At 41.1% G+C, this 24,946-nt stretch overlaps 1 protein-coding gene across 2 annotated transcripts in view; it reads right to left on the reverse strand.

The window, feature by feature from the left end:
* rusc2 (RUN and SH3 domain containing 2) overlaps positions 1-24,946 on the reverse strand; it is a 50,047-nt gene that overhangs the window by 22,767 nt on the left and 2,334 nt on the right. For both annotated transcript variants that reach the window (XM_074669963.1, XM_074669962.1), the window contains exon 2: positions 1,316-3,048. In XM_074669963.1, coding sequence (XP_074526064.1) covers positions 1,316-2,887 — 1,572 coding nt within the window. In that variant the 5' untranslated portion in view covers positions 2,888-3,048. The remainder of the gene's footprint in view (positions 1-1,315; positions 3,049-24,946) is intronic.

Genomic DNA, 24,946 nt, shown 5'->3' on the forward strand with positions numbered 1-24,946 from the left:
TTTACTGAATACAACTGGATGAGGTAAGGTATTTATCAGTACAGTTACGTAGCACTACGGTTCGAAACGTGCAAAACGTGGCTACTGCTATGACGTATCTGTAGGCCAACGTGACAACAAGCAAACTGTCAGTTCCTGAAGTAGTTCAGTAGCTGTCCATTCATAGTGCTACTGACAGCCCGATGCTGTGAGACCAAGGGGCAACATCCATTTTAGAAAAATAAAGCCTATGCGAATGCTAAAAGTTGCTGTTCATCGAGAATTCGCTTGAGGCTGGCTGCAGAAAGACCAGAAGTCATGTACACACCCAGCCATAAAAACTGACTTTAACAGCATTAAAAAGCATATTTACGGACTGGTTCAAAAACAGCTTGGGTCTAAAACGCTGATTTTACAATTGGCGAACACTGTACGATGAGTGAACTTTTTTCTAACTTGGTGGCTTAGAAGTTATAAGGATCGTTTGATTGACTAATCAGAGGCACAGCTCAGGTCAGGTGACTGGTGGGCGCCTTGTAGTTGTTCAGGGGGAAACTCGCAACCAGCATCAAATCAAATGTGGCTGCATCCGAGGATCGGCTTCGTTTCACGGTATAAGGAACAAACGGATGTGGCAGAGGCTACATCCATGTTTTATACAGTCTATGCGTGAGAGGTGTTGGAAATATGTTATGTTAGTACTAACATGAGAGCCATCTACAATGGCGAGCATCATCCACCAAGTAGAGCTAACGTAACTTCACTCTTCATCTCATTGATCGACTCAAGTTTAAACAGACCACTGCAGAATAACTGCTGCATGTGGGTTGGAATGAACATTATTACAAACAGTTTAGCCCCTGTGTTAGCCTTTCGCTTGGGCTGTATCACTCTCCTGTTCAGCTTTTTTCTGCTCTTCTGCCCTTTTTTGTCTGACAGTTAGGCACCAGTGTCCACCATCACTACAAAATTAATCACAGAAATCATTTTTAGCAGAGAAAAACACAGATCTCTCTTCTTTCTTCTAAACTTTGTCAGCAGGTATGGTGTTGTCATAGAGACTTAAATCAATTCAGTCCTGCTGGACCTGATCATGAAGCCACAAAATAGCATTTAAAAATAACCTTTATTAACGCGGATAATGTCATTTTAAAGTATGGATTATAATCAGGTATATATCTAGAAGGGAGACTTTTTCAAGATCACTTTCAAGCCCCTCACAGCCCCTTTAACATTTTCTTTGTCTGAGATTTTATGTTTTCAAAAGACTTTTCCTTTAATTCTGACCCTTAAGATTCAGATGTACATTGACTTAATTATCTTAATTATCACTTACCCTTGGTGATTCTCTATCTTTTTCTTCTTCTACAACGCTCTCTTCCTCAGCCTGCTGCCTGAACAGGAAGTACTCGCTAGGCTGCGTCGGGGTCGGGCTGCCTTTGCTGTGTTCGTCCGAGCAGCTGTTGACCGAGGAGCCTGCAGGACTTGGCGACGACTGGGACGAAAGGTCACAGGTCACCAGTTTGTAATAGTTCTGGGTGGCGACAACCAGACGCGCCTGACTCTGCAGACAGGAGGCGAGGTCTCCAGATGAGCCGGAGTGTGGAGGGAGGAAGGAGTTGCAGTTGGCATCGAGGTCAAGAGCCCCTTGGTGCTCCACAGCGCAGGAGCAGGTGGAGGAGGTGGAGAGGTGCGGCTCTCGGATTTGAGGGAAGGTGCCGTCGATGCAGGAGGGCTGCTGCTGCAGCAGTGGCGGCTCAGTGGGGGAGGTGTGGAGGTCTAAGTAGAAAGCCCCTCTAGTGGAGTCGTGAGGGTTTCCATGTGGGTCAGACACGGATGAAGTGCAGGAGTGGTCGGTGGAGCTGTTGAGGTTAGTGTTCCCAGAATGAGGAGGTTTCTCCGGGATGCCGTTGTTCATCTTGTTGTAGATTGCACTGAAGTTTACGAGCACACCGTCTGAGCTGTTACAGGAGGAGTCGCTGCCGTAGCCCTGCTGGCACTCAGAGAAAGGCTCGGAGAAGGCTTCAGGGAAGTGCTGAGGGTAATTCTGGGAGAGCACGCAGCAGGAGCAGTGCTGTGTGGACGAGCCAGACGAGTAGGAGCCTGTCTTGCTGCTTCGCCCGCACCTCATAGGGTGATCTTCATCTTCATCCTCATCGCCCCAGTCCTGCTCTCCACAATCCATGGACATGTTCGAGCCGCTGCTGCCATGGCGGCGCTGGCTGTCCAAGCCTCGGATGTCCAGGTCCTCCAGGTGGTTTGAGAGGTCTGAAGCTACGGCTCTCAGGGAGCTCCGGCTGCTTCCGCTCACCGAGCTGTGCAGGAGGAACGGTTCAGAGGCGAAGCCGAGGTCGTGGAGATGGAAGGAAGCCATCCCGTCAACAAGGGCAGAGTTAGTGTCACTGTGAAGGTGAAAAGAAGAGTCCTCAAGGTAACCACTAAGGTTGTCCCCATCCTCATCCTCCTCTTCATCTTCCTCATCGTCCTCAGTGTTCAGCAGGAACGGATTGTGACGTAAAGGATTCCTGTTCCTGGGCTTGGCTCGGGGTAATGTGTGAGCAGTGATCAGCTGGTCCTCTGAGTTGCTCGAGGTAAACGATGAATCATCACTCGCCGTGCTGCCTCCTCTCCCCCCTCCCTTCCTCTCCCTCCCTCCGTTGTGGGAGGACCAGGGGCTGCTGGAAGTCTGGATCAGGCTGCTGTAGAGCAGAGCCTCTCTCTGGAGCACGTCTCTCTCGGGGAGGGAAGTGGTGCGACTCAAGCCCAGGTTCTCCGGTGGGCTAAACGGGTTGCTCCTCTTCAGAGAGCCTCCGCAGCTGCCCTGCCGCCCACCCGACACCTGGCAGTGCACCAGGGGGATGTGATGCACAATCAGGGTCTCTCCTGACAGCTTAGGAGGGCTGTCCATGGTGCAGAGAGGAGCAGAGTGGGGGCTCTGTGCTGTTGAAGGGGAAGGTAGATTAGAGAAGACTGTGTTCACGCTGTGTTTGCTGGGTCTAATTCTGCAGGGCTGCCGGGGATTTGGAAGGAGAGGTCAGGTAAGTCTACAGCGTGGTCAGAGTGGTACATCTGCAAAACACAAGAAAGGGAGTGGAAAGGAAAGCGTTAGTGAGAAAGACAAAAACTGGCACCAAAGCTCACTTGGAAGATCAGCAAAGGTAGAGTCGAGATTTATGGCAGACGGCTAATTTCACTGTAGACAAAAATTAAGACAAACACATTTTTCTTTTTACCACAGTGCTTCAGTGGTAGATGTATGGAAAGGGACAAGAGTAGGGATGGTTACCAGATTAGTTACTTTTAGACATGAGCCGATCGATCGGCCAGCTGATTGATCAGTGCCAATTTCCTTAAATTTGGGGGATCAGTGATCGGTGATCGGTCTATCTTGCATACCAAACTGATCTTGCATACCTCCGGGAAGTTCTGACAGCCTGCCATTGTTGCTTTTTGCTCTGAGACCTAAAACTTAGGACACTTTATTGGTTGTTTAAGTTAAAATATAAAGATTTTATTGTTTCACTGGTATTTTTCAATGATTATCAATAAAACAAGATTGGAACATTGATGGTATATGCCGTCAGTTTTAAAAATGAAAAAATTAAAAATTAAAAATCAGTATCGGCAGGTCAGGCTTTTCCAAGATTGGTGATCGGTGATCGGCCAGAAAATTGTGTTCGGTGCACCCATAGTTACTTTTAAAGGTACCGACCGAATTTCATCTGTAGCACAAAGTACTGATTCATGTAAAATCAAAAGGTACCATGTTTAGGTACCTAAACACACAAAAGTACCTAAAATTGGTACTGTTGAGTACCAGAACCAGTTGTCAAGTACCGGGGAATGGTCTCGTATTGTTTCAAATGTGAAAGGTGCCCATCTCTAGACAAGAAACTCACAAATTTTACCCATCCCTAGACTATATAGTCCCAATTTTTGGGAAGTAATCTCAGTTGAAAAAAAAAAAAGATAAATTGAAAAATTTGAGCTGCTTACTTCAGTCTCTGAAACCTGAAATGAGAATGAGAAATCTGAGGTTTCAAGTCAATTTTTAGACTAAAGAATCTGAGTTATGAATTTTTCAATCTCACAAATCTCACTTTATCTTGTAATCCCATTGTTCTCACCGAATTCTACTAAAGCCCCTTCAATTTTAGAATCTAGGGGAAAAAAGATCTCAATCAAGAATTTTCCCTTGAATTTTAATCTATAACACTGGATTTCTCTACAATGTAAATATTTCACTACAAGGTTGGTAAAATCAAAGTTAATCCTCCTGAAACTGTTCATTAACAGGACTTCATTTGAAGACTTCTTTAAATGTCTCCAGATTTGCACTTTAAACTCCTTTTCATTGAGTCTCATCAGCATGAAATCAGCTCATCTGCAGCAGCTCCAGCAGCAGAGCTATGAGCCTCAGACCTCAACTGTACACCGAGCAGGGTGACTCAGCACCATGTGAGGTGGAGACAGTGAGGCCAACATACACACACACCAACACACACACACCAACAGCTGACTCTCAAACCGAGCTATGACCTCATCTTGATGTTACACCCTATAACTGTAACACTCACAGTGCAGCTACATTTTCCTCACCATCATCTGCCCCACCTTCAGTAAAAGTACAGCTTTAGAGCCAGATAATGATCACATCCCTGCCTCAGTTTTCCAAGTATAAAGTATTAGTTATTGTCTAATTCAAAAAATCCAATTAAAAAAAATATTTTGACATTTATCTTGCTGCTGCAGCATCATCTTTGCCTAACTGTGAAACAAGCTCTGCATTGATTAAACCTCATCCTGCAAAGTTTAAAGAGTAACAAGCTGTTGTTTTTGTTGTCAATAAACAACTCCCAGACCAGGTGTAGTGCATTGGTTTAATTACAGCTGACAAATTAGACAACAGGAAGTGAGAGCTCTTGATGCCAGCAGTAATTAGTGCTCTACCTCCTACTTCTTACAGGTTAGACTCAGCAGGATTTTAGATAATGAACAATTTCTGCACAGGAATAAGGATCTGTCTTTGAGGATGGTGCAGACATATTGCACAGTATGACACTGAATGATATTTCACTTGAGCTGGGTAATAATCTAGATAATTTGGAGTGAACAGGTGGTTTTGCAAAGAAGAAACCCTCCACTGTGGTCCTGCTCACCCTGTCAGATTTCCAATTGGCATAACCACCCGTTCACTATATGTTTTTCCTTATATCTGTAACTGATATGCTCAGCTAATGATACAGGGGAGTACTTCACCATTTCTCAAACACTTTTCTGCACTTATATTTTCACGTTGTTGCAAATCAAAAGATGCAGATGCTAACTCTGCTATGTGTCCGTGCAGATTAATAATATCAGCTGTGCATGAATTCAGCAGCGAGGCTCTGGTGCATCGTCTGTGAGCTTTTCTGCGATTTTGTCTGTCAGCAGCTTTTCTGTGAGGCTGCCAGGGGGAGATAAACACGCTGGAAGTTATTTTTCCATTTGCTTTCGCTCTTATCTAAAATTACAAGGAGCTCTCCGGGCTTTGTTTTGTAGAGCACAACTCTGGATGTCACACAAAACCGACACAGAATCATATTTAAAAACAGCTGCACAGCAAGCAGATGCTGACAATCTCCTCCAGTGTTTGCTTGTGTTGATTTAACGATTATCTGGAATTAATGCAGGGACATTTTTCATACGAAGCATCAGGATGTATTCTCGTCTGCACAGCTGTTTTTAGACGCATGGATTTTTCTGTTTCCAAGGTTACGGTGCAGCCTCAGTGTCTATCGGCTGACTTACCAGACTCAGGTTAATCACATACAGCCTGTGTTAAGTCTTTGATTCTCCTCCAGTACAGTTCTATTCAGTACAATATGAACCGGATCAGAAGGGAAAGTTAACTTTAAATCATCGACTCACCGGATCATGACCTGGACCAGATGAGAGCTAACTAAGCCCTGGAATAATCCCTTTATTAAACCTGCTCAGTAAAACCTAATCCCAGATAAAGCAGGTTGATTAAAAGCAAACTCTAAATGAAATTCTGATTCTGAAATCTCTCTGTTAGTTCTGCGGTGACAAAAGAAGAAGAAGTGTGGGAGAAGATTTACATATTTTAAGTTGGAAGGAACAGAAAATCTGCTGTACGTCCAAAAAGTTAGCAGAAGAAGACAGTAAGAGGTAAGTAAATCAGAGAGGTACAAATTTAGCTTCATAATGAAAACAATATGATGATGTTAATGCTGATGAGACCTTTAAAGCACAATAACAAGCACGTGCACAGCCAGGGCTGCTCTGTCATTTATACAGCTAAACAGAGAGGAGAAAGGTCGGCCGAGGTTGCAGACTGCAGGTCTGAAGCTAAATGTTAGCATGACCAGACAGATTTCTTCAGGAGCAGGCTAATAACTGAGATGTCACTCTTGACAAATGACCTTTTTAAGATGGAGGAGTGGATGGTGTTTCCTTTCAGGGAGGTGGAGAAGGGCAGCCAACGCAGCTGGCAGCTCACGACCCCCTGCTGCAGACTCAATGAGGAGCATGTTTGAAGTCTGACAGATATTGACTCCTTTTAGCACTCTTTCATGGTTAATAACTAAGAGGAGGTATTTATCACAGCATAGTAAATCTGTAAGGAGTGATGAGGTCAAGGCATATGTGCCAAACAAAGATCTTCTACTACATTAAATCAAACTCTTGGTCAAAAGAATCACCTGACTAAGCATACCAGCACACAGCTGGAAGTTCCTGACCATTAAAGTGTCACTTTAAGATAAAACTCAAGGGCTGTGCAAGGTTTTAGGGGTCATAATCACCAAGGATGTGCATTTTTAGTCAACTTATCAATCAGACATCATCACCCTGTCCCTTTTTATCACCAGAGTAACTATCCAGTTGAACCAATTACCAATATTTTCTGTCTGTAGGCTTGGATATCATTGTTTCTCCTGTTTGAACGTACTACTAAAGATGCATTTTGAATAGCCTGCGTAGTAACAGCTAGAAAGGGACTGATATGCTAATACTGCTGCTGCTTTAGTCATCTGATTCATGCAGAAAGTCAGAGATGCTGTTGTTACATAACACCAGAGATACTAAAAAGACACCAAATACTGCAAATTGAAGCCAAATTCAGCAGCAAAAAGACAAAAAACAAAACAAAACAACGCAACAGCCTCAGAATCAGTTTAAGCAAATACAGTGACATAAGCTTTAAATAACGTCTGAAGTCAAGAGAAGCTTGTTTGCTCAAGTCTTTAGAGGGTTAAATCAGAACAGACTTAGCTCATTGACTGTGCTGAAACATTTTAATTTGCATGCTACAATCTTTGTGTAATTGTGATTTTGAACAATGTGTGAGACTTTAAATTTGCATGCATATACTAAAGGTTTATCACAAGAAGGGGATGCTAATGTTTTTTCTCTTTGTGTTTGATTCAGGGTTGAAAATCTCAGGCAAAAATGTTTCTTAATAATCTGGAATTATGTGCAAATAAGAAATGTCAAATAATTACCTCCACCAAGGAGGTTATGTCTTTGGGAGAGTTAACAAACAGATCTTGGTTAAAATTTCCAAAAATGTTAAAAATAGGATCAGACAGAAGTGATTGAATTTTGGAGGTGATCCGGATCACCGTCTGGATCCAGGATTTTTTAAAGAAATCTTTATCATCGAGAGTCAGGGCTGTTTTCACCATATGTGTATATAACTCCAAGATAAATGGTTGGATTGCTTTGCAAAACAATACAAGACATGGTCACGATTATCCTACAAACCTGCAACTAACACCAAATTGCAGCAAATAGTCTGCTGAAAGGGAGTATAACATTAAAGTAGGACTAAAGTGTTGCGTGACAATCACAATATGCTTGGTGGAGGTCTGCGCTCTCTGAGTGCTTTTCTGGTTGAATGTGTTATGGTATTATAGAAGTTTTTTCTTATTTAATGGCAACAAGCGAACATTTGTCAGATTCTGTACAACATCCACCTGGTGGGTATAACACACTACAAGAAGGGGCAGTTGAAAACAATCGAAAAAGTACAATTAATATGTTTTGGTAGTTGCATGAACAACTTTGATTATCTATCTTTAATGAAAGGATTGTTTAAAAGTCACGACTCACCCCTAGTTCAATCTAGGGATGCACCTATACTGATCCTGGTATCAGGTATTGGTGATTTGAAATGTTGCCTCTGATGCACTTTCTTTGTTTTTTGCTGCAGTCTACAGAGTATAAGAGTTTACAGTTGAATAGAATTTCTGTACATTCTGAAGCATTGTTTTGCTGGTAAATATTTTACTATTTTATATGTTAAATAAATATTAACTGCAGTAATTCAAACTACTCATGTGTTGCCTTTAAACCAAAACATTACCAGTCTTATCTCACAGTGGAGCATGCAGGTTATTATTTAACACTGGTATCAGGTTGGCATCTGTATCAGTCGATACCCAAAGCCCAGGTATTGGTATCGGTATCAGTATGTGGACCAAAAAAAATGGATCAGTGTATTCCTAGTTCAATCAGATTTGCAGGAAATCCACTTTGTCGGCTTTTCACGTCTCTTATATCTACATGTCTGTCTCCAAACTCTCAGCGTGATGGAGCTTACAGTGGCTAATGTTAAATCAACTCCTTTGACAGTCTGAGTTAAAGCTGGCGTGCTAGATAGCGAACACTCAGTCAGTAACAACCCTTTAAATATAACTTCTGTTGTATTGGAGGTCTGATGGTTCCGGTCATTAGAAAGTGACTGTAATACAATCGACTAAATGGTTCAGACAAAGAGCGTTGTTACTGCAAACACCAGCCAGAGGAAGCTAAAATGGGTTTATGAGATTAGCTGCAGGTCAGGCTGGTTGTGTAATGTGTGTTTACAGGATGTTAAGTGTTGGCAGGACATTTACACTAAACTCTCTGTTTCTGAGATGAAAATACACAGAAGGAATAGACACAGTTTTGGGGTAAATGCCAAATGTAAAGCATTTTGACCTTTGTTTACTTTCCACTGAGATTTAAAGTGCTGGCTCTCTGCTGTCTGCTCTTATGCTGTGTAGGCAAAATAACCATGTAGAGACAGAAAACATGACACACTCACGTTCAGGGAAGGATTCTGCATTCATTCTTTGTCAGCATAAAAAGCAGCCTTCACTAATATAATGTGGGTTTGTGAAGAGGCAGTCAGAAACAGTGTGGCTTCCCAGAAAGTCTCAGCAAGTAGCCTCAACTACAGACAGACAGAAGATTTCACCTAACAACATTAACAACATTAAGCAAACCATGATGACGCATCTTTAAAGAAGGGTGCCCTGCTCTCTGCTTATACTGTCAGGCCCGGGTAACAAGGAAGTTAAAATGACGATTCAATTACTTGAAATTCATGACTCATTTCTACTTTATAGCGTGAAAATCTGAGGCAGCAGTGCCCCTGATGGATGCAGCTCATCTTTTTTTTTCCTATCGTTTGACATCTTTAATTTCTTGTTTCAAATTTTGCAGTCACAGTCCTCCTCTGATGTGATGTCATGGTGACAATTCAGGCTCGGCAAACATGTTACAACTGGAAAATTAGAGAAGATAGCCTAAAAAGCCATCAAAACATTGGGACTTTGCCAATATTTTTTCAGAAAGGAGGACTCTGGCTCAAAACTGTCATGATTATCTTGTGTTTCTGGGCCAAAGTCAAACAGGAAATGTCCTGGCCTGGTCTTAAGCTGAATGCTAGAGATGCCAAATATGCTAAAAATGCTGAAAAGCTTTCATAAAGCTGCTCTGATTTTTGAGCAAGGAAGACTCTGATTGCTTACAGAACACAGCAACAACTCTGAAACAATACTAAGTTAATAAAATTGTTACAGCAGAGCCTGTACAGTAAAAAAAAAAAAAAAAACATCATTTGGCTCATGTACCTCTGAGGTATATCAATCTTCTTTGAGCATGCTTCTCTTTTGGACCATTAACAGACTGAATCATCTGTTGAGCCATCCAGAAAGTCACAAATTTGTGCAAAAGAATGATCTCAAAATGACATTACAGTCACATGAAACATGATGCAGCCTCCTCCGCTTATTATGTATTTGTCATGCATTCATCACAGTCACTGCAGAGCTGTGTACCTCAGGACTTAGTGATGTCCTACACAAGAGCAGCTCAGTGCAGAAATGCATATGAGCTTCAGGCTATTCAGGCATTCAAGTCTCATACAGAGGGTGAAAGAGAGAAACTGGTGAATGGGACCACTGAACAGATTCCCATTATGCTCCAGCACAGCCACAGAAAGCAGCATTCGTCCAAGGAAAGAGCCAGAAATGGGAGTGCTGTTTAAACTTTATAAATAAAATTTTTCTTTGAAGCTTTAAGTCTTCATTTGTGAAAATAGACAAGATTTAAATAAAACAAAAAAGTGGATTTTTAAAAAAACTTGCTGTAAAAATTGAAAGTATCAGTAAAGTATTTAAGCAGCTTTAAATTTGTCACACAATAATCAAAGAGTATTTTTCAGAGCCGGTCAGGCTTCTAACACACATTGTTTTCTTTACAAAGCATGTCCTCAGTCCCCTTAAGCCAACAATAACACTGCAGAGATCTGTGTTATTATCAGATTACAGCAGATCCCTTCAGATAACGGGTTAACAAGAACAAAGAGGCTGAATCTGGCCAATCACATTTCATTTCCCACGCAACATCAGAAACCATAGCTACAGCGCCAGCCAATCAGAGGAGGGAGGGGGGAGCGGTCCTGTGAGAAAAACAAGCAGATGAAGAACCCAGGGAGGAAAAAGGAAGAATGCACACAAAACTAACCGAGATAACCATGACAACAAGTTTGGAATGTCCTCAATCTCAGATTTTTGTTGTTTTTTCATAGAAAAGTCTTTTTTGTTTTAGAGCCATAAAGCAGCTGGTGCTGGCTGCTGTCTCCTGTTTCTTTATATCTTTTCAATAAGAGAGCCTGGATACCTTTTTTTTTCTTGAGTTTTTTCTTTCACTTTGTCATGTCTACGATTTGTAAGTCTCAAACTCTTTTGCTGGCAATAAATAAACCTAGACAACAAAACCTTTTCTCCACTGACACCTTCATGCTGTTATTCCACCAAGGATAAATCAATACCAAATCATCTAGATCTGATACACTGCTAAATGCTTGTACAATAATATACTGCAAAACTGAAATCCATGTGTAAGTGTTCTTTTTATTAGTAAAAATTATAATCAATATGAGCCTTATTCACTGACAAGTCCAGAAAAATATCTTCTTTCATTGCATTGAAAGACAAAAATGACACCTGAAAATAAGACAATCTGCAAGGGGGTAAGAAAATCTGCAAGGGGGTAAGAAAAATCGTACTTTACAAACAATTCAGGTGTTATTTCTGTCTCTTATTTAAAAGTAAGACATTTTTATGGGCTTGTCGGGTGAATGTGGCTCATACCAAGTATAAAAAAGAGGTGTAAACACTTTCTTGAATTTCAGTTTTGCAGGGTACATGTTAGCATTGAAAGGATTACCAGCTATTAAATATTTTCGCTCGTTTGCACCAGAATTTCCCACTCAGTTCTGCTGACCTCAGACTTCCACTGGATCTGTGTCTGGTCCATCTCCGCTTTGTTGTGGGTCGTCCATCAGTGCCCCCAGATGGCTAGAGCCACAAGACCAAAGACTTTTTGTAGAAATGATGAAGACGATGGCTTTACATCTCCATGATGAGCCTCTTCAAGTTCATGTTTCAGTCATTTGCCTCCAAAACATCTGACCTGTTGACTCTAGGTCTTGCACTGCTCATTATAGTGATTTATTGATGTACTTGAATGAAAATATTGAATGAAATACTATCTGGCATCAACCCGTAGTGTTCCGCTCAGAAAACCAGAGTGCTTTGATTTTGTTTTAGTGCCGACTTCCTGTCTTGTTCTATCTGCCTTTTACCAACTGATGAGTCATGCTCCAGCATCTATCAATCCCTGTGTATCTGCTGCAGGGGACCTGGACTGCCAGAGCTGAGACACAGCCGATGAAGCACACACATTGCCTAGAATTGAAACCTTTCAGCTCTGGTGCCATGGGGGTGTGTAGACGGACCAGACATTGACCTTGTGGAAGCCAGTTGTTATTAACATCTTTGTAGACCTGCAATTCATGCTAAGTATAGTGTCTAGGTTGTGGAGCAGCCACCACCAGCTAGGAAGGATGCATGGCTTTAAAAAAATTACAGACCAAATGATTCTGCACCATCAGGAATCATGGTGCAAGGTTGAGCAGTGCAGTTACAGCTCAAGCTGGACCGGCAATCACAACAAAGAATCCGTAAAGAAGGTAGGTTTCCAAACAGGCACAAGTCAGGCCATCTTCAGAAGTGGTAAAGATCTGGAAATCAAAGAAGGTTTGGGAGGAAAACATGTTGCTCCACAAGAGACAGATGCTGAGTAAGGATGGACGGTTGTGACAAACATTGTTAAAAATGATTGGCTTCGGGGTCCCAAAGGTGAAAAAACAAAACCAACAGACCATAAAACCATCAATCAAAGGCTAGATTCACCTCATGTTTGTTTGCTGCTACAGAACCAGAGAAAGACAGAATAAAGAGGAAGGAGAGAAACACCACAGGGGTTTGTCGATACTCCGATAATCAGTGATTCTTCGAGAGTTCTTGCAAGAGCCAATTAGCTTTGATTTCCCTCCACAAGCACATCCTCTGTGGGTGCTTTGGAAAAACTCACACTACTGTATGTCATCGTTTTGGGGAGCTGGTGGGAAATTGACCTACTTAAAAAACGCACACACACACTTAGAGGAAGAGGGAAGCAGCACTGTAACAAAGGACATCCTCCCTCTTACATAAACCCGGCGGTGCTTCCAGGAATAAGTCTGAGCCGGGGTGGAGGACATCCGAGTGAAGGCACACCCTGCACCGGCGGAGACAGGCACAACCAGAGGAGACGGCAATTACAATGATGGATGTAGTCACACTCACAGAGAGACTCATGTTTATTGAATGCTATTGTGTTTCTATTACCAACAGGAGAGAAGACAACCTCTTTGTGGAGAGGACAAACAACTGGGTCTGTTAGTCAAATTTGTATCACCCTGTAACAGAGGATAATCTGAATTTATTTGTGCATGGTTGACAGGTTGTTGACTCAATACATTAGCCTTCACATCCTGAAGATTTCTTCCATCATAACTCACTATTACGCAAGTTTTTTATCCCCCATTCCAAATAAAAATCATTCCCCATACTGGATTAGCTCTTTGCACATCAAATATGACTAATCTGTGTCAGTGTAACTCAGGGGAAAGGGAGGAGACAGGCAGTACTGTAGGCCACATATTACATCATGTCTTCTTCCATCTGTTAGATGTCTTCAACAGTTTACTGTGAAAGTAGAGCCAGGATAACCAAAGAAAAACAGGGTTTTGAAGTTGATGTGAGCTAACCCCTCTGCTCCTCATCTGTAGCTTTCTTCAGCTCTCCATTACTCACTTCTAATTTCCAAAAACCAGTTGATTGCAAGTGTTTGCTGGACTTGGAATGGCAATAATCCAAATCTCCGAGAGTACAAATCTTTACGCTTTGCTGTAATGTTGGCTACACCCAGTTCTTATGAACAGAGTTGGAAGAGTGATGTGTTAGCTCAAGTATATTATCCTTTACAGTACATGTGTAGCATCTATTGTCCATCTGTTGGATTTCTCAAACTGTCTACTGTGTCATTTGCATCGTCACTGCCTAGGGATGGGTACCTTTCACATTTGAAACGATACGGTATCAATGCCCGGTTCCTGGCAATTGGTACCGGTGCTCAACAGTACCAGTTTTCGGTACTTTTTTGTGTTTTTGTGGTAAAAAAAATATCAATTTGTTAAATAATAAAATAGAACATTTTTCCAATTGGACATATTTATTTCTCAATGCATAAACTTGCAATGCTGTGTTCATGTCCAGTATGGGAAATTGCCTACTCTTCCACTTTCTCACAGTCACAGGGATGCATTTAGGTACCTAAACATGGTACCTTTTGGTTTAATGTGAATCGGTACCCGGTACTTTTGACAGAATTTGGTCGGTACCTATAAAAGTACCTAATTGGGTACCCATCCCTATCACTGCCCCAGCTCTGTTCTGTATCCTGAAGGTCTTTGCTGCTGCTCTGCCTGCCTTAGATTGTTTGCTGAAGGGTTGCATCAGTCTAATCCTGTTGTCCTAATATCAGATATCAGTCCAATAAAGACTTGAAAAGTTAGATCAGATATCAATTACAAAGGGCTTACCCATAGAACTGATCTATTCTCATAAGATCTATGCTTGTCCATGTTTACAACATGTATTACATCATCAGCACAAGTAGGTCTGTGGATTTTTGTTCAGCGGAACGAGAATATCATGAAGGAAGGTAACTACAGTGACTCAGCAGTTTGGAGGTATTTCACATTTGTTTCACCCAAATTGTATCTTCTGGCTATTATTCACCACGCATTTACACATGTATTATCCCATAAAATAGTAATAGTCGGTTCAAATGAATTTGGTTTTCAGAGTTAGGAAAGCCTGAAGTGGCCAAAACAGACTCTCAAATTAATTTTGGTATCATTGTCGTTGGATCATTAGCAGTATCTTCCGATACCAAAGCCCAGTTGTTGGTATTGGTATAGGGGCGTTAAAAGTTGGACTATTGCATCCCTGGTGTGGCCCCCAAGTGGGGAGGTGTGCTCTCCCCAACTCAAGCTTCAGCATTCCACATCCTCCTGTGGAAGAGCAGGGAGCTCTCAGAACAGAGTCATACCTCCAAATATAACTCATTGCATGCAAATAACAATTCTCTTTGATAAAAGTAAAGGTTCACAACAACAGTTTATAACATTAAAAGTTACTGTTACTCATGTTGTTGATGGTCACTTTGCTTTTGTAGCTCATTGTGAGCCCTCCATTTGACTTTCAGTTGATTTCAGTATAATGTAAAGGTAGTTTCAAGGAGGATGTGCTGTATTTGGTTTTGCATAAGGTTATAGTGGTGGTCGTGATGTTAGGGGTAACTGATGTATACAACACATTTTAAGGTTCTTTTAGGCATTGGTGTGGTTTGTTAAAACAAAAGTTGATTTTATAAACTGTTCAGTTTCCTTTGAATGATAATTTGATAAACTTTGATTGACTGCTGGTCTCAGTTTCAGCACTTTTACTCCAAACTTACTTTCAATCTGTCCTCTGTTCAACTTGCTTGTCTCTCTTGTCTCCTTCACCAGGGGAACTGTCTGCAACTGTCTGGTTTTTAAATTACAGGCTCACTGCTCGGGGTGTGTGTGTGTGTGTGTGTGTGTGTGTGTGTGTGTGTGTGTGTGTGTGTGTGTGTGTGTGTGTGTGTGTGTGTGTGTGTGTGTGTGTGTGTGTGCATGCCACTAACTAAATGAAAAGAGCTTTTGTTTGGTGCGCACATTCTCCATCTCACAGCAGTGTCAAACGAAGCCTGAGAGAAGATTAGGCGAGCTAAAATAGAACCAACGCTGAAACTGAGCAACTCTGACGGTTTTGTAGGACTTTGTGTTTGTGTCACCTCACCAACATGCATCATAACACATCATGTCATTTGTCAAGCTAATGTTCTTTGTCATACAAGTTTGTCAAAACATGTAGACTGATGAGAAGCAGAAGGATAAAAGGAAACAGGAAGGAAATGATTGAGTGTCATGGAGAACTGAATCATAGATCAGCGTGGAAATTTCCAGAGGTGGAACGTCTGTCAAACCAGACAAAAAGATTACAGTAACTGAATTTAAATAGTTTAATGTTTTCCAAACATGGCTCTTCTTAAGCCACATGAGGAAGTCTTAATCTAAAGCAGCACTGTAAATAGACAGAGTTTGGATTCAATAAGCTGGTGTGAGCTGACGCCCATGCTCAGGTTGATATGGAAGGGAAATGTGAAGCCTCCTGATGGTTTAAGAAGAGTAAATTCCCTCATCTCTCTGCCTCCTTCACAGGTCAGAGTCTCAAGCATCTCTACAGGAGCTTGGAGAGACCAAGTTTAATGAAATGGCTTTTTTAAAAGTGCTTCTCCAACATCGATAAATGAAAACACTGATGTGGAGTCATTAGCAAAATTACAACATTGATCGCTGTCCTCTGCTGACCTCAGTGTTGATTTTCACATCTTGAAGTTGGTGGAAAGTCTAGATAAAAGTACAGACAAGCAAAAAGAGAAGAGTGTTTTTGTTTTGCAAATGCTGACTGGGCAATAAATTGGATTTTTCTTGCAATTAAGATTCAAAAACAAAACTCCTATACCCTGACGGGACCAGCAGGAGCTTAAACGGCTAAAACAAGCAAACATGTTCAACACTGTTGGAATTACTTTTCTGTTTTGTGACAGCAACACCAACCGGTAACCTACGTTACTCTAACATTGCTTCACAAACCTACACTCGCCTATGAGCCAACTTTCCTCTGAACTCCTTGTGCATTCTGAGCTAAAGATTACCACCTGACCCCGATCCCAGCTTCTCTGAAGGCTTAGAGACAGTTTCTGTCCTCTTCTGTCTCTCTGCTAGAACTTGAGGAGCTCAAAGGTGCTTGCATAACTGAGTTAGCATGCAGCCACCTGTGACAGGTATTAGTGTCTAGCTGACATCCAGCCAGGAGTGAGGCAGGCTGCAGCTGAGTCAAATGCAAATAAGAGGACCATAACAGCTGATCTGCTTCATTTTCTGTATAAATTTAAAAAGCATCAAGCAAGCATTGTGATATCTTTTGGATTCTGCAGCAACCAAACCATTTCAAGAACCAAACTTCCTTTAGTTTTAGCAGAAATATGCTCAGGGGGATAAAGGATGGAGGATAACTACAAAGGCATCAACTTATGATAGAAGCAGTTGAAGAGTTAATGACCAGAGATTAGACAAATGCTTGAATGCTCAGTTTGTACAGCATTTGATAGCAAAACACAGTCAGGTTTCACAAACATACCTTTGCAATTCGCGGGAAAATCTGCCTCAACTTAAACAGGAACATTTTGTCCTTTTTCAGAGGGAGCATTAAATCCTTCAACACGTCAAAATCAAACCTACTATTCATAGAAAGTTACATGCAGAAACTGAAAAATTGGACATTTTGAAACCTTGTACGAGTGTGTTACAAACATAAACTGTAAAAAAATGGATGTCATCTTGCTCAGCCCGAAGTGAGATTGCCACAAAAACTGCACCCCCTGTTGGCTGGCCACAGCATTGGTCAAAAAATCCATCTCCCCAGTCATTCCAGATGGGCTGTGGTCAAACCTTAAAAAATAAATACACCTTGTAGAAATGTTTCCCATGTCTGATAGTTGTGGTGATTTAAAGACACCATTTGGCTGTCTTGTATTCAAGTCCTCTTTTTCCTAAAAAGTTTTGTTTTCATTAGTTCCAAGAGGTTAAAAACAAGATTTTACTTCACGTTTAACGATGATTGACAGCTGCTGTTTTCATCTGTTTTTTTTTTCGGGGATTGTAAAATATGTCGGGAAGTAGAGTCAAGAAGTGATTACACTCTCAGAAGAAAAAAAATATTACTATTTTCATCACCCTGCCCCACTCAGATTCTCCCAGAATCCCTCACAGTCTCTACCCTGTAGACTCTGGCTGCACAATTGCTACCAATGGCTGCACCTGTGACGGGGGTATTTGGCTTCAAAACCATACAATGGTATATGGCAGAGCCACGCTGTCCACTCTACAGTCTATGGTTACACCAACAGATCATTTTCAAAGCAGATATCTGGACATATACCAGGGAAGTCACAGCTGCTCCCTTCGAATAACATGACTGATGTCTTTGATATATCTGTGTCCCTTTGAGCCGTGGCAGCACGCTCTGCCATCATTAAGTTTAGTGTTTACAGCTGTGACTTTATTGATTTTACACCCGTGCCATTAAGGCCTCAGTGGAAGAGGATTATTGTGTACCTGAGTCCTAAAGGGAACAGTGAGGACCCAGCTGTGTGAAGATGGTATCGTTAGATCTGATCTTCCCCAAGGGGCAACATCCTAAATCAAGAAGTATAACTAACACAGAAGTGTTCAAACTGCAGTTTCTCTTGTGTCCACAAGAGCCAAGGACCCTTCCTTAGATCCAATGTTAAATTTCCAGATCTTACAGCAAAATATTACACGCTTATATTCTGGTTTGCAGCACATTTATTCATTCCTCGACTCTGTACATGGGCTGATTTTCTTTTTATAACCCATCCATTAAGATGATGTGAGTCATACATTATTAGTCGCTCAGTTGATGGATGTGTGCGTGCGCTGTAGTTGTTTGGTAGAGAGGTAGAAAGTCCACCTCAGCTCCAACTCTTTGTGTGTCTCTGGGTTGATCAAAAGTGAGGTTGTGTCATCATTTCAAACACAGAAGACTATCGCTTGGCTTGGTTCACTCCACTCAGATTGTTTCTCCAAATGTTTCTCCAAAAACAAAAAGGAAACATAAGAAAGACCACATCTAACCAGTCAAAGGTGGCATGCTGACTCTTTACTACAGCAAGGCCCATGCCTGGTGCTGCCAACATCTACTGATCAGACACCTGATTGTCAGCACCTAGGGGTACCAGAAGCTCAAAACAAGAGTAGATGGCTGTTTGGCATCAGCAGAAAACATTTGGCAAACTTTTATGGACACATCCCACAAACTTAGCTCTGCTGCTCATCCCACAAATGCATGTTTCTTACAAATGTGACACCATGTAAAAGGAAAATAAACAGGCTTTCCAGTGGTATGGGGTTTGTTGCCAAGAAGCATTGTTACAACAAAGCAACAATCTACCAAACACAAATTTCCTTACAGCTTGTACTGAGTTTGTGTCAAATAGACTCCACAGTCTTGGTTTATTTTGCTTTACTCTTTTAAAATACAGATACTTTCTAAATTAGGCATCATTTATTTTGCTCTGTAAAATTGAAGCATGGATTCAAAACTATAGGAAAACGCATAGGGTGGTGGACGACACAGGAGTCATATATGTTGTGTTATGTCATTGACAACATTTACGCGCAAGAAATATTCAGGTTAAGAGCAATATTTCGGTTTCTGAAACATTACCAGTTTACATGCGTGAGCTAACATTTACATGCTTTCCCGATCAAAACAGCAACACACGAACATCATGATGCAATGCACATCATTTCCGCTTCCTCTTCCTGTATTCATAGCAACAGCAGCAGCACGACGGAAAATGAACAACCCGCCATTTTACTGCTAGGACTTCCTGTACTCAAAAGACCAAGACCTCCTTTTGAACTGAACATGTACGGACCACAAATAAATGTTCCTTTTGATGGGGATAACCTGATAGACATATACATGACCAAATATTTGGGTTAGAAAAGGAGTAACCTAGCAGTGATTTATGGGTTTTTTAAAAATCAAAGTATGAGCATATAACCGTTTTTAAAAAGGGTTTATTTACGTGGCCTTGTGCAACCGAGATATTGCTAAAATTCTGAAAATGAAAGGGTTAATGATTGCATGTAAACATAGCCATTGTTGAGTCAGGAATAGAAGACATTATATGTATCTAAACCATAATTTGACTGTTTATTAGCTGTCCACTGAAGCAAATGTAACGTGACAGGAAAAAGAGAAATGGACAGAGGCAATCATCAAAATATTGGGCACATTGCACTGTTTACTAAAAGACCATATTGAATCCTGATTTGAAAGCATAAATCAGTCAAATAAATGTTATTTGATTTTGAACAATATAGAAATAATGGATTTGTCTGACAATGTCATAAATAGATTCCTGACAATCCAGTAACCCAATACCTAACAGACTCTTTCAGCTCTGTTTGACTCAGCACAAAATGTTCGTAGTCTGAGTTGAATTACATTCAACTTGACCGAGCATAAAAGCTGCTGCCTGATTGGCTTTGTCACAAACAAATTGAAGGATGGCATCCCCTGAGCTCCTGATCTCAAGCACAAGACAAATTTCCTGACAAGCATTAGTGAAGGATGATTTAACACAGCTGCGATCACGACTGTCAATACAAAACATCTCAGGGAAATATCTTGTTTCCAAAGCTGCAGCCCTCTTCTCTCTTTCCCTTTGCTGACTGTGTAATTCTCCTTCTCCTCTTCTCTCTCTGGTCAGTTTCCAGCACTTCTCACTCTCTTCAGCCTTTTTCGATCCATAATGCCCCCCCTCCCCTCCTCAGCTTCACCAAATCCCTTCTCCTGTACTCGCTCCGTCTCTCCTCCATCCTCTGTGAGCACTGCAGTCTAATACGTCTCTGCTTAGCTCCTCTGTATGATCGTCTTCCCCTCTCCCTTTTCATCTACTGTTTCTCCACAGTCTCCTCCCATCCCGCTGCTGAACACACAAATATTCGACCAAGATGGACTGCAGATGGTTACAGGCAGAAAACCTTACAAGCCCACAGCGCAAGTAGTGTAGGAGGCCATGGCAGATTTCATACAGTCCTTTGAGATGGGGCAAAATACCACATTAATATTTCCCGTACTGCACAATAAAACTTCTACACTAGGCAGAGACAACCTGCAAGATGCTGCATAAGAAATAGAGCCACATTATCACAGGAAGTGGCAGAGAGTCGATTAATGTTCTCGTCACAGGGCTGGCTAGACTCAGAAATTACTTTTGGCATTTACTTTGGATGCAAAGAACTCCACTTTAAAGTAAAAAGATTAATCATTCTGCTTTTCTGCCAGGCCCTAACCGACAATCTGGCAATTCTGGAAATGCCAGATGGGTCGGCCCACCTAGAGCAGACTGGAGATGGGTTGGTCACCACTGATTTTGGCAGGTTTAGATTTTCCAACCTTGCTTGAAGACTTTTTTTAAGTACACCTTTTCAATTGATGACAGCATTCTGAGAGACACAAATTTGAGAGATAATCCATGATTTGTAGATAGAGCTCTATCTGATTACAGATTCAGATATGATTTCCTAATCAATTTACATTCGGGCTAACCAACTACTCACTCTGGCAACAGCCAACGTGTAGCACAATACAGATAAACACAAAGCCGCAGAGTCTGCTGGTTAGCCACAGTGGCTAACACTTGCAGAGCTAGCACCATTGGTGTTCAGTTCTCCTTGCAGGTCAATATGCCTGTGCTAATACACACTGCTAAAAAAAAACGTACTTGTCAGTATAACCAGACATTGCCTGTATTTAAGTTAACTAGATCACAACACTGATAAAACACTGTGCTCAGAAGCAAAATCTGTACCCGTTTTCATCTGGGTAGTAACCATTGACTGTATAAAACATGGACAAAGCCTCTGCAACGTCACCTGTCTGTTCCTGATACCATGAAATTAAACCAATCTGCGGGCGCAGCCACATTCGATACAACGCCAGCCCTATACTTTCTTTCTTTCTAACAGCTACAGGGTGCCCGCCAGTCATGTGACCTGAGCTGTGTTTCTAACTGAACAATCAAATGATCCTAATGACTTCTAAACTGCAGAGTTAGAAAAAAAAATCACTCACCGTACAGTGTGTGCCGGTAGTGACATTAGCGTTTTAGACCCAACCCATTTTTTGAACCTGGCTGTAAATATCTTTTTTAATGCCGCAAAAATCAATTTTTTTGGTTGGATGTGTACGTGACTTCCGGTCTCTCTGCAGCCAGCCTCAAGCAGATTCTAGATAAACAGCAACTTTTAGTACTTCCGCATAGGCTTCATTTTTATAAACTGGATGTTGCCCTTTTGTAGTAACTACAGAGATACAGCCCTGCCTAGTGTTACATCTTTGTCACAACAAATGAATTGCATTTCAGGCCAACAAGAACAAGTTTCCTTGACAAATGACTCTAGTGATGTTTGAGCCTTCATTTGACATATCATTTGGGATGGGTACTTATTTCTGAAGCTTTGAATTTTCATTCCTCTTTGAAAAAGAAAGGGGCTACTACAAATCTAATCTCATTTGAAAATGACAGTTTTCATTACTACCAGATGGTGGCAGTAGTGTATACAAAAGCTGTTTGCTAACAGAATAACATACCAATGGAACAAAACTACGACTAAATTGCAAAAGAAGAAAAAATTGGAGGCAGCTGCAGGAAGTACAGATGTAGTGCTGTGAGATCCAGAAAAGGAGACACTTTTAGAGACTGAGCAAAGCACAGAAATGTCAACAAACACGGCACAGTACTGCATCACCGCTACCAACAGCACATTGTCCTGACACCGCTTAATAGTGCTGCTACACAGACAGCTGAGGGCTCTATTCTCCCTCCAAACCCACAGCATAGAGCCCAACAAAAAAAAGACTAAAAAATCGTACACATCATTATTTATAGGTAGTGATTACATTTTAACCTGGTAACCACTTTTTAAAGATACAACCAACCCATTTACTAACTTTAAACTTCAGCTATTAGAAAACAATCTTTTAATCTGTGAGTCTTCCTTTAAAGCAGAGCATCAATCTTTCCATCAGGCTAAATATCTCTGCCAGTAACTCTCAAACTCCAGAGGCAGCAGAGAATCAGCGTCAGTGGAGTCAGATAATTAGAAACCACTCATGCATTCAGCTCAGCTTCAGGCTTGACAGATTTACATGTTTATGACATTTTATTTCTAATCAACATATTGGAAGTTGTTCTAAATGTCAGGGTTTGAACTTAAAAGTTATAGCATCTCTCTCCTGGTCCATATTTCTACCCTCACTTCTACCCGCTGGCCTGTGGGTCGTTATCCAATTACAAGACTGTGGTTCAATTCCACACAACACAACAGTGAAAAGGGCCACAGTGTATTGATAGTGTCCCTCAGTGCTCTGTCACAGTCTAAAAAATGGGCTCAAAATACAGAGCAGGACTGGGCAACATTTGTCTACTGCACACACACACACACACACCCTCACAGCTCCCCCGAACAGTCGTCTGGGTGCTTTTTAATCAGTGAGGCATTGCAGGCCCAGAGCCATGAGAGAAGCAGCACCATTATAACAACCAGGAGAGAAAAAGCTCTTAAGATGCAGCTGCACATCCGCCATGCACTTCCAGAAACACAAATTCATGGTTAAGTTCTTGACTGACTCCCAGTCACAAATCCTGCTGCACAGGAATTACTCAGAAAAATCTGAGAAACAGTACAGCTTCACAAACATTGCAGCAGACCGTGCTGCAAAAGTGATCTTTTTATTGAGCTTAAATTATTATCTGCAAATGCTGCCTTTTAGTTTTGACTCATCCAAAGGTCAAAATACAAGCAACAGTTGAAGGTATCAAGTAAGAAAATTCCACTTTATTGACTAAAAGTTTGTAAAATTAAAGGCACATTGGAGGATAAGTGGTAGATTTCATACATGTAGTTGGATTCTATTTTTACCAGTGAAGACAAATGAGAGCGCTGATAGTGATACAACTGAAAGAAATCCACTGCCTTGAAAACAAAAAAGGACCCAACAAGATGCCCTGAGGAATTCCAAAACCTATGTGATACCTTGAACCAACATATTGCAGCTTCACACTCTGTAACTTCTTAGAGCCTTTTTTCAGTTTTTGAGCTCGCAAGGGGTTTGACTCTTTGAAACACTGGCTAACAGATTAGAACAGCTCTTTTGAATTCACTGCACTGTGAAAATTAAACTGATTTAATTTTAATATCTGTTCCAGATTAGTCATTTAGATGCATATTACACAGAGTTAACGGGGACTGAGGAGAAAAGAGAAAACACAAATATGCTCCCTCTCAACATGTCAAAAGATATGTTTTAGTTTAAGCCTGATCTGTTTGAATTTCAAAACTTTTGTTGCATTTTTGACACAAAACTTACTTTTAAGCATAATTAATTTAAGGCAATCTCTACAGCAATTAGCATGGGAATGACACCTTATGAAATGTACTTTTCTATGTATTTTTATATGGAATACTTTGGGGAATGTTGTTCTACACATATATTTGCCATTGATGGGAACAGTCAGAATATAAGGATCCAGCTCCAAGTTATACAGGCACAAGCTGTGTAGCATGCTGGTTTCTTTGAGTTTCAAGTCCTTCAACAATAGGGAGCCAAGACAAAAGCCTCTCAGTGTGCTGCTGGCAGGCCTTGAAAAGTTCCCAAAATAATTGTGTTGTGGAAATGTTATCTTCCACATGGAAAACCTTCAGACAATAGCCAACCAAAGCTTTTGGTCATTTTTTTCCCTGGGTGCATTTGTAGTTACCTGAGTAATGAAAAAGTCTTTTCAGGCAAGCAAGATAACACACAATAGGACCTGTATGATATCTGTAAACATTGTTTCTACAAATCTGCAAGAGTTACAGCAGAGATTTAATCACTGCACACACTGACACATATCAGGCACACACACAGAGAAACTATTCACATCCGGCCTCCACAGGCCTTCAGTTACATAACAGTGAGCGACACATTCCAGGATCGGGAAGAGCAGCTGAACTCTGAGAACACAGAGCGTCTGCAGAAAAATTGAATCAGACATGGTTTAGAAACATGTGCATGACCACGATGTAGAGTGTTTTCACAGGTCTCTTCACACATTGACTACTGACGCAGATAGATCCAGAACTGGTCAGTCACCTCACTGGGTGTTTTACAGTATAAATAAAAGGTTACCGAAGAATGACATTCACTATGAATGAACATAAATACTGTAACCGACAACATTTAGAAGTAATTTATCTGGAAAAAAACAGCAACACCTGTTTCAAATTGTTGAGTGAGAAATCACTACAGTGGAACTCAACAAGCAGCTTAAGACTTCAATTGTGCATGTCTTTTATTTTACTATTCAGCTCATCTTATAAATCAAAGAAATAGTCCAAACTTAAAAAAAATGTTTAACAAAAGCAAAATAATTAGTGTCAGTCTTGCAACCTGGTTCAGTTCCATCAGAGTTGTGATGTTGTTTGAAATGGTTTTTATATAAATTATTTTCAGCCCCGATGCAATTAGGGCTTAAGGCAAGACATTTTCAGAGGTCACAGCATGCCCTAAAACTT

This window comes from Halichoeres trimaculatus, unplaced genomic scaffold (genome assembly GCF_033239565.1).
Source record: "Halichoeres trimaculatus isolate MK-OKI-2021-1 unplaced genomic scaffold, fHalTri1.1 fHalTri1_scaffold_5, whole genome shotgun sequence".
NCBI lineage: Eukaryota > Metazoa > Chordata > Actinopteri > Labriformes > Labridae > Halichoeres > Halichoeres trimaculatus.